Below are 10857 nucleotides of genomic sequence, written 5' to 3'. Positions count from 1 at the left end.
ACCCGCGCCTTGTTGCTAATGGGGTGAGCGCACTATCCACTACACCTAACATTCATTTAAATTTATCAGCGCAAATGTTTTACTTTTAGTTTACACCAGTGTCAGCCAATAGATTTTAAGACAGCCAATAATCATTTCAATGCAATTTGGCATTGCAAATGTGAAGAATAATTGATTGCTTTGAATTCATTTGGACAGAATGTTTATTGATAAAGGCTACCAGGAGGGAGGTCTCAGAGAAAGTGGGCGTGCGCAGAGGCGGTGCGGGGGTGGGGCCGCACGCAATAACGTCAACCCGTGCCAACAGCTCATTTTCTCAGGTTAGGAGGGGCTGGTGCTTGGAGAGCAGAATAACCTAGAATTTCTCATACAGGGGCGATTGAAGAAAAACACAACCTTGGTCATGTTTTTGGTGAGGAATTAGCATTTTAACATGGCTAAAAGCTCCAAAAAGTAGATTTTTCATGTTGCAGTCCCGTTAAGTAAAACATCACTGAAGTCAATACAATGATTATTAGTACTAGGACTAGAAATAAGTCCATAGGTCCCTCGCCCTACCAGGAGAAAATAGGCTATAATAGGCTAAAATAGCAACATACGGTAATTCGAAGTAAGTTATTAAGAATTAGGCCAAATATTGAATTTTAATGCTGTCTCAGAGAGGTCCTTAGAAATAGCTAATGTGGCAAAAACAATCCGCTTTTAAGAAATGTTTGAGAGCTTTATCATTGTTGTCAGCAGTTTTAGTGTGTTAGGTTCATTCAAAGACACTAAGAGCTGATAGGTTGCCCCTTGCAGTCCATGCTTGGCCTGTCCAATCACTGCTAACTAAAGTGTTACGTAATGGATCGCCTGCACATGGGGCCTCAAATAAAAGCTCCTGTCTCAAACTAAGCACTCTTTTTAGCCAACCAGAGGAGTGCTGATGTGCAAGGAGAGGTAAGAAACACACTCACACACACACCATAGAAATAACTGTGAGTCACATGTGTTTCAATATGGACCTTGCTGCCTGCAGAGGAGGACTAGGCTATTAATGACTGAGCCAAGATTGGTGATGTAATTGGCTAGAGATTGGCAGATTCACTGTCTACTGGCTAGACAGTAACTTCCACTGCACCCCTTTTTCAACTTAACTTAATCATGCTTTAAGGGAAATTATTTACACCATTTCAATGAATACATTTTATGGAAACTAGACTTTAATGCCCTAGCCTTCTTAATCTCTCTCACAAAATTGAGCTATTCTTGTATGGCTTTTATTCAAACCATTTTAATTATATTGTGAAACATTCCTGAAAATAAGCTTACACTTAATACACATACTTCAGACTCAGAGCACTCATTATTTTGACAACCACACGAGGCTATTACTTAATTTGTTCTTTGGACCCAGTTAGACAACAATGACTTGCATTTTTGCATAATGAAAGCAACGTTTGTACAGCATATCTCTAGTTTGTGTTTTTTTTAAGCATGTTAATGCATGTGGCATTTGCTTTATTGGACGTAAACCACTCACATATACGTGTGGTTGTAACCTTTTTAAAGAGGGAGTAAAAAAAGAAAAGAAAAAATAGATAACGTGGTTGCACAAGTGTACAGACACCCTTGGAATGTGGCTGTGTTCAGAATTAAACAATCCACTCATCTTTATTATATTTCAAAATTACTACTTAATGAAGCATTCCTGGTCTTGCGAATCACCTAGAGCTCCGAAAATCTGGAGGCATATGTAACAGCCAACAGCTTTTTATTTCGTTGCACGCTGTTGGTGTTACCTTGCACGGCGGCAGCCAACGATTGGTGTATGAATCTCTGTGTGAATGGGTAAATGTGATGCATCGTAAAGCACTTTGAGCACCATGTGGTATAGAATGCGCTATATAAGTTATACTTGTAAAACCATTTATCCTTTACCATTCCTACTTACACTTAGTTGTTTGAAGCGGTTACAGGTGAATAAGGAGAGATTCAGTCTCCTTTAAACAGTGAATCAGAGTAATTATCACAGCATGCATGACGTCACACATCTGTTACAAGCCAAGTTTGAACATTAAGCTAGCAGCTGTAGCGTCCATTCACAATTAACATACATACAGAAAGAATAGAATCACAGTGAAACTCATTCAATTGGAGTCAGTCACGGACTTACAGTATATATGAATGGACTGTCAATAGACCCTTGCGGCTGAAGCCAGAGGGCAGCCATCTTACGTTGCCACTTTCACTGACAACTTTATTTATTTTTGTTGAAAACAGAATTATCAGTATGCCTGTCATGATAAGAAATTTTGCTTGGCGATAAATTGCCCCAGAAATTATTGCGATAAACGATAATATTGCGTTTTTCATATAATTTTTCAACTAATATAGTGATAATGGTGTAATAAATAAATCCAAAGAATTCCTACACATGAGCAGTTGCGTCCTCACGAATGTTCCTTCTTCCTAACCCTAACCATAATTTTAAACTTCAAACATGTGGAAGAAAATCAAAGAAACATTAACGTTCATAAGTCGTTTGAGCTTTTTCTATGTATGCTGAAATTTCTTACTGCGTGCGTGGTCATTGAACGCACCTAGAGTCCATTGCAGGATGCAAGCGTGTTCTTGCTTTTCTTTTGTTTATCTGCAATAAATATTATTTTTCTTGTTACAAAACCTTGTTTGTAAAACTCAAAAACACGTGTCTTCGTCATGCGTTTATTGAAAAACATGCGTACCTGCGGCAGGGGATACACTTTTTTTCACGGGTAACTACTTTGGCACGGCACCGCCTCCAAGAGTGTGTGGCAAGATGATTCACTCCTCAATACGCTAAGCACGGTTTAGGAGTCAGTAGTGACAGGAAAGTTAACTTATTACTCACCCAGTGTCTTTGGTAAAGCACGTATCTCACTGAGCAGCACAGGATTGCGAGGGTGTGTGCACCTAGCGCGTTTTGCTTCTTCGGCAGGCTTTGAAGCGCAAGCAATAAAAAAAACAACACCGATAGCTGTGGTGCGCTGCTTGCAATAATGCTACAGGGCTATTAGCAATGCGACTGCTGCGGCTCACAAATGAGAAAAATAATTGCGTGTGCTTATGAAGACCCGATGGGACACATGCAAACCAAAATATTTAAACTGGTTTTAAAAGCCGTGTTACGGGTCTGGGTGGAGGAGTGGTGCCGTCGGTGCAGGCGGCGTGGGCTTCCCCGCCCGGGAGACCATGTTTGTGTGTGAGTGAGTGAATAGAAAGGAGGAAAAAGCCGCTTTACCCAGTGACTGACCGAAAAGCAACGGACTTGCATATTGCGACAGCCCTAGATCAGTGCATCAGCTTTCCAACCACCTCAGTGACTTTGACCTCAGAGATAGGGGAGCCCACCTCAGAGTCCCCAGACCCTGCTTCCTCAAAGGAAGACGTGTCGGTGGAATTGAGGAGGTCTTCGAAGTATTCTCCCCACCGATTAACGACGTCCCGAGTCGAGGTCAGCAGCACCCCATCTTCACGATACACAGTGCTAATGCACTGCTTTCCTCTCCTGAGAAGCCGGATGGTGGACCAGAATTTCTTCAAAGCCGTCCGGAAGTCGTTTTTCATGGCCTCACCGAACTCCTCTCTCCTTTTTGCATCAGCGACCGCCGAAGCCGCATTCCGCTTGGCCAGCCGGTACCTGTCAGCAGCCACTGGTGTCCACCAGCAGGTTTGAGGATTGCCGCCACGGCAAGCACCAACCACCTCACGGCCACAGCTCCGATCGGCCGCCTCCATAATGGAGGCGCGGAACATGGTCCATTCGGACTCAATGTACCCAGCCTCCCTCGGGATAAGGGAGTAGTTCTGCCGGAGGTGGGTGTTGAAATTCTTTCTGACAGGGGATTCTGCCAGACGTTCCCAGCAGACCCTCACAATACGTTTGGGTCTGTCAGGTTGGACCAGCATCTGACCCCGCCATCGGAGCCAACACACCACCAGATGGTGATCAGTTGACAGCTTCGTCCCTCTTTTCACCCGAGTGTCCAACACATGCGGCCGCAAATCCGATGACACGACTACAAAGTCGATCATAGAACTGCAGCCTAGGGTGTCCTGGTGCCAAGTGCACATATGGACACCCTTGTGTTTGAACATGGTGTTTGTTATGGCGAGTCCGTGGCGAGCACAGAAGTCCAATAACAAAACACCGCTCGGGTTCTGATGGGGTGGGGGTGGGGGGGGGTTGGGCGTTCCTCCCAATCACGCCCCTCCAGGTCTCACTGTCATTACCCACGTGAGCTTTGAAGTCCCTCAGCAGAATGAGGGAGTCCCCGGGGTGAGCGCTCTCCAGCACACCCTTCAAGGACTCCAGAAAGGGTGGGTACTCTGAGCTGCTGTTCAGTGCATAAGCACAAACAACAGTCAGGACCCATCCCACCACCCGAAGGCTACCCTCTCGTTCACCGGGGTAAACCCCAACGTACAGGCGCCTAGCCGGGGGGCAAAGAGTATGCCCACACCTGCTCTGCGCCTCTCACCGTGGGCAACTCCAGAGTGGAAGAGAGTCAAGCCCCTCTCGAGAGGATTGGTACCCAGAACCCAAGTGTGTGGAGCCGAGTCCGACTATATCTAGTCGGAACTTCTCAGCCTCGCACACCAGCTCGGGCTCCTTCCCTGCCAGAGAGGTGACATTCCATGTCCCCAGAGCTAGCTTCAGTAACCGGGGTTCAGACCTTTGGCCCCTCCCACAGGTGTTGAGCCCATGGGAAGGGGCCATGGTATTTACTTTTTAGGACATACTGATAACCTTGGGAGGTCCTTGAACATTTTATTAGAAATTTAAAAGGATTTCTATTGTTTAAGATTAAAATTAATTAAAAAAATCAAATAATTAATAAATTCTACACTTTGAAAAGTCAGTAAAATTGTTCAATAAATTTCCTTTAAGACATTACAGACCCGAGTCAAGATGGGCATTTTTATTTTTAAAAAATTTGGACGCCAATATTTTCCCCGCCTTTTTTACTGAAAATGAATATTGGCTGCAAATATCGGTTATCCGCCTCCTTGACTATTAATAATCGGCATCGGTATCGGCCCTGAAAAAACAACAACATATTGGTCTATCTCTATCAATCTGGACAAGTGTACAAAATAATTTCCAAGGCATTAAAAAGACCATGGAACACAATCAAGAAGGTCATTATTAAATGGAGAAAATGTGACACAAAAGTGACAGTATCTAGAAACCCCTCCGGAACTGCTGAAAAGCAACAAACAAGAAAAAAGTTCAGGGAGGCTTCCAAGAGGCTGATCTGATGAAACCAAGGTCGAACATTACAGCCATAATTCCGAAAGGTATGATCGAGAAACAGCAATGCCGTTCATCACAGAAGGGCTGGAGGGAATTATGAACAGTTGCAATTAAAGGATCATTGTGGAGTTGGTCACTTGTTCTTACTCGCGACTGCCATCTTTGGCCTGAAGTGCAACTGCAGCCTCTGTGTAAAGACCTCGTTATACTTTTGCATCAGGTTATGGCGGAGACGTTACGGCGGAGCCACGCTCGTGCGTTTGCCTTCATACTTTTGTGCAATACACATCAGGTTCTGCTGCAGTTTCACTCCAAGTCGGGGTATCGCTACAGCTTTTATTGGCTAGGATGCCACAGAGTGGAGATTCCTCTGCATTTTATGAACAATTCAGGAAGTCTTTTTTTCTTTAGGAACAAGAAACAAAGTTGTGAGAGTTGGCTCATCACCTCATCATGGCAATTATTTAGTGCCAATTTGCAATGGTGTTGGCCGTAAACTTGCCAAAACACAACAGCCCCGTGCTTAGCAAACATAGTTTTTCCCCCCCTCTCGTCACACACACATATCCACACGTACAATCGTGGTCTCCCAGGCGGGAAGTGGATTTGCGCCGCCTGCGCTTACAAACACAGTTGCTTTGAAACTATGAAGGGAGGGGGTGGGGGAGAAAAAAAGAAGAAGCTGAGTACGCCATCGAAACGGACCAATCACGAGCGATGTTATGATCCGCCATCTACGACGTTCCAGATATGGAGACTGGTGCGCCGCACCCGGCCACGAGCGACGTAGTACTTGACTTTAATGACTAGCGTCGATCACGTGATGTATGCCGGTCATTAACGCAAGAGCAAACAGAAGTATAAACCAGGCTTTAAGTTCTTGCATGGTGCCACTACACCCCTCCGCCACAAGAAACTGTGGCGTGTTCGCCCCAAACACGACATACTGAAGGGAAGATACAAGCTCATAGGCATAGTTGGGGTAAAAAAGTCAGGGCACTTTGGCACATTTTGGCATTGGTGGAGCATGCATGATAAGAAAAAGCTTTAACATTACCTTTTTAGAACTGCACGATGCACCTTTAAATATCAGTCAGGGTATCAGCACAAAACAAAACAAAAATGCTCGGAAAGCAGCTGAACTTTATTTGAGATTAATCAGAGGCACTTTAAATGATGACAGGGCCAATTGAATGTAAAACATTCTGAACACAGCCACATCCCCGGCGATAAGAGTGTTTACTTGTGCAACTACATTATTTCAGTATTACAGTTTTCCCCTCTCTAAAATATTAAATTTTTATGTTTTGAATTGAGTTGTACAGGTTATAAGGGACATTATAGGTCAAAAACATTTTATATATCACAATAACCTGGCATTAGAACTTGGGTGTGTAGACTTTTTATAGCCACTGTCATTCTGAATCTACTGGAAAAAAGGCTACAGCAGCAGCACTTGTTCAGTTGCAATTGCGAGTTATTTAATAATAATAATAATAATAATTATTGTAAAAAATAAAATAAAAAAAGCTCTTATATTTCACCCAAACCCCTCTCGGCCCCTCCAAGCCTGAAGATGAAGATTGCTGTGATTGGTCAAAGTCTGTTTGGTCAGGAGGTTTATAAGGAGCTGAGAAGAGAGGGCCATACCATTGTTGGAATATTCACCATCCCAGACAAAGACGGCAAGGCTGACCCATTGGGTAAGAACATCACATTTTGGGGCTAGGGTATTAGCATGACCGTAGTGTATGGATGTAGTTTTCCTTATCAAGATATCATCTGTGAAGTCTATAAATATATTGAATTTGAATGATTTGTGACACAAGATGGTCAAGATAACTGAAATCAAACTACTACAATTGTATTTATGTGTCTGGATATTACAGACTTCATTGGAAAAGGCACTGTATTAAAGTCCCTGTAAAATTAAAAAATTTGACACATTACAGAGGAGGAAGAGTTTTTGCAAAATTTTAATTAATAAAAAAATCAGCAAGTACAGTAATACTGTATAATAATATAGTACTGTAGTATAAAATATGGCTTAAAATTTTGAAGCATCAAACCTTTTTCTCAGCGCTGTGGGCGTGTCTGCTGAGTGCGCTGAAACCACACCCTGCTCAACTATAACTGGTCAATCAAATATGTTGGTATATCTAGCATCTTATACTTACACCACAATATGTTTGACCGCGACAATATATATGTTTAAAGCCTCCATGGCTGGAATATGTTCCATTGAGTCTTTGCAGGGCTTTCCATTCCGTAATAAGAAGTGCAAAATCAGGAAAACTGGAATGTTAAAAAAAAATTTTTAAAGTTGTGCACCCTATTTTCTTTGATGTCTAGTACAAAGCACAGTCTTAATTGTGCACATTGGTGGAGTCTTCTTTATTTTGGTATTTTGCTTGAGATGGAACACAGCTGACTCCCGGCCAATCGAAGCGGCTACCCTCATTGTATTTAAAATCAAGTCGATATTGACTTGCTTGGGGTCCGTGCATAAAATTGGCATGCACAAAGTGACTTTAAAGTGCAAGATCTCTCCTTGCGGTTGTAGTCGGCCGTGCATGTGACATGGACAATTGGTGACCACCTTGCACACCTGATCGTACATCTGTGTGTGACACCAGCCCACCCTTCCACCAGTTGTGCTGCACGGTCAAGGTATTAAGGGTTTTTTAGACGATAATGATAATAATTTGTTCATTAATTGATTTGTACAATGATTAATAGGGGTTATCTTATGCTGTTTTCATATTTATAAATGCAATTTGACAACCACCACTTGTCCGCAGAGCACTATATCCCTCTGCCCGTGCCTTGATCATATCCACCAAAGTCGCGGTAGACCACTTGCGCCACTAAGTAGAACTCATTTTTTTCAAGTCTAGAACTAGTTAGTCTACTTTTTATCACCACATTTCTAGATGCGCCTCTGACACGGAAGTTCGGTCCACACCGCAAGGTGTAGCGTGTCTACCAAATTCTGAAACACGCTAAACTAGACTTGCCCCGGCATGAAAATGACAATGCGCCCGTTTTTACACTGAGCACACAAGTACCTGTCTATGAAAATAGAGCCCATGCATATATCTCCACAATTGAGTGCTACACAGTTCTCAGTCTTTGCACGTGCTTTCAGCAAATATCTTCAACATGTATACAGTGGACCCCAACTGTTTGCGGGCGATAGAGCCCGGGCCGCTACAATAACACACATCCATGTATAATTACCGGTATTATTATTAGCGCATTGCAAAAATAAATAGTTTTTTGTTTAACCCCAAAAAGTCTTGTTTACGCGGGGATAAACCGCCAATAAGCGTTTCCCACGAGAAACGGAGATTGCCCCCGACCACCTAAAGATACTTTTTAAATTGTTTTAATCTGTGAATAGGTAAATCCGTACATGCCAAACTGCGAGTACATGTGAGTTCATTGTAATATAGTTTGAAACTAATTTCTTAATTCACTTTACAGGGTCTTTAAAAGGAATCCCGATTGTATTGACAAGTTTGTCTGCATTATTATTATTTTTTGTTACTAACATACTGAGATACTATGAGATTAATTTGACATACTATGAGATTAATTTTTCAAAAATCATTTCCAGTTTAATACATTTTGCAAAAGCTTTATTTTGACGTATGTTGCGTAGTGAGTGATGCAGAATGGTGGCTCGCTCTCTGCCAAGTAATGTGAAACACGTTTAGAGAAAGCAAGGTAAGTCTGCGTAGCGTTCCTAAAGGGATTATCAAAACTCTTGAATGCGTCTGATAAATGACGAGAGCACGGCGTGGGGGAGATTAACTCTCCCGATCACATGTTGTTTCCTTAGGAACGCTACAAGGCTTACCTTGCTTTTTTTATACGCATTTCACATTGTTTGGCCTGCCGTCACTACGCACTGAATGCGTTGTGATGTAAATAACAATGGCGGCGTACGTCCAAATAAAGTTTCTACAAAATGTATTAAACTGGAAATGATTTTTGAAAAATTAATCTCAGAGTTATGTTAATAACAACCAAATAAATAATATAGAACAAACTTGTCATTACAATTGGGGTTCCTTTTAAGCGTTTTTATTTTTATTTTTAATCACTGTTTGTTAGTAAGAATATACAATACTATACCAGTGTTTCTCAACCCTGGTCCTCTGGGCACACTATCCAGCCTGTTTTCCAATTCCAACGCAGGTGATGATTGTTATTGTCTTTGGAATCACCTTGATTGAGAATAGGGAAACAGGCTGGATAGTGTGCCCAGAGGACCAGGGTTGAGAAACACTGCATTATATTACTGTATATACTTTGTGGTGGCATCACATACACTGAAAAAAATGTTTTGTTGGACTAAACTATAAAAAATGAAGTAATTTGTTGCAGCTAATTTTTTTAGTTTTTCTCATTATATTCATGATTTGGTTGACAGCATCATTTTCAATTTAATATAAAAAAAAAATTCCCAAGCCAAATAAAAAAAATTACATCTAAGTAATGTTTTACTTTTAAATAAACTAATTAAAGGCAATTTTATTACTTTAACCCGAAGCGAATTTCTGATTCAGTATGGAAAACCTGAGCTGGTTGCCGCACAACTGTAAGGCACACATAGGTGAACAAACATACACAAGCACATCAAGGGACAATTAAGTGTTCAATTAACATACGTTCTAGGTACAGGGAGAACATGGAAGCTCCAAACAGGAAGGCTGGAGGCTGTATTTAAAAACAGAAAACTGTCCCTAAAAAAAAGTATTTATTTCAAAAAAATTTAAACTAACTAAAAAAAGTTAGCTAGACTGTAAAAATGGTTATGAGTTTATTAGTTAAAAATGTCAAATTTTACACACATAGCGAAATGAAAAACTTATGTATTACTAATGTAAAAAAATGTGTTGTATGTGCCCCCACTAGTTAGACATGAAAACAAAAAAACAAAACAAGGATTGTAAATTAAGACTCATGTAGTTCTACAAAAGATTGCACAAGTTTACAAAATACTCACGATAAACAACATCTTTTAGGGGCCGTTTTCCCGTTTTTACTGTCATTTTGTTATTTGATTGCAAATATCTTTTGCTTTAAACACACACTGGTTCAAATCTAGCCTCCAGCCTTCCTGCGTGGTGCTTCCATGTTCTATGGGTCCTTGCGTGGGCATTCTCCAGGTACTCCAATTTGCTCCCACATCTCAAAAACATTGAGTTAAATGTTAGTTAAACATTAGTTGAACACTAAGTTGTCCCTTGACGTGTATGTTTGTTCACCTATGTGTGCCCTACAATTGTCTGGCAACCAACTTAGGTTGAACCTCGCAAATTTTGTTCATACTGAATCAGAAATTTGATTTGGGGTAAAGTAATAAAATTTACTTTAATTAGTTTATTCCAAAGTAAAAAGTTACTTGGATATAACTTTTTTATTTGGCTTGGGAAAAATAAATGTATTTGATTCATATTAAATTGAAAATGATGCTTTCAACCAAATCATGAATATAACGAGAAAAACTAAACGAAATTAGCTGTAACAAATTAAAGCATTTTTTAAAAAGTTTAGTCCAATGAAATAAA

At 41.1% G+C, this 10857-nt stretch overlaps 1 protein-coding gene across 2 annotated transcripts in view; it reads left to right on the top strand.

The window, feature by feature from the left end:
- The first annotated feature begins 854 nt into the window (after nucleotides 1–854).
- The window catches only part of aldh1l1 (aldehyde dehydrogenase 1 family, member L1), a 72923-nt gene continuing 62920 nt past the window's right edge, over nucleotides 855–10857 (top strand). The window contains exons 1-2 of one of the 2 annotated variants that reach the window (XM_086086444.1): nucleotides 855–939; nucleotides 6848–6981. In XM_086086444.1, coding sequence (XP_085942570.1) covers nucleotides 926–939; nucleotides 6848–6981 — 148 coding nt within the window. In that variant the 5' untranslated portion in view covers nucleotides 855–925. The remainder of the gene's footprint in view (nucleotides 940–6847; nucleotides 6982–10857) is intronic. The other variant, XM_086086445.1, reaches the window with a different exon arrangement.

Source organism: Leptonotus elevatus, chromosome 10, assembly GCF_054856555.1.
Source record: "Leptonotus elevatus isolate MCC_2025b chromosome 10, RoL_Lele_1.0, whole genome shotgun sequence".
NCBI lineage: Eukaryota > Metazoa > Chordata > Actinopteri > Syngnathiformes > Syngnathidae > Leptonotus > Leptonotus elevatus.
This window is presented reverse-complemented; position numbering and strand designations above follow the sequence as displayed.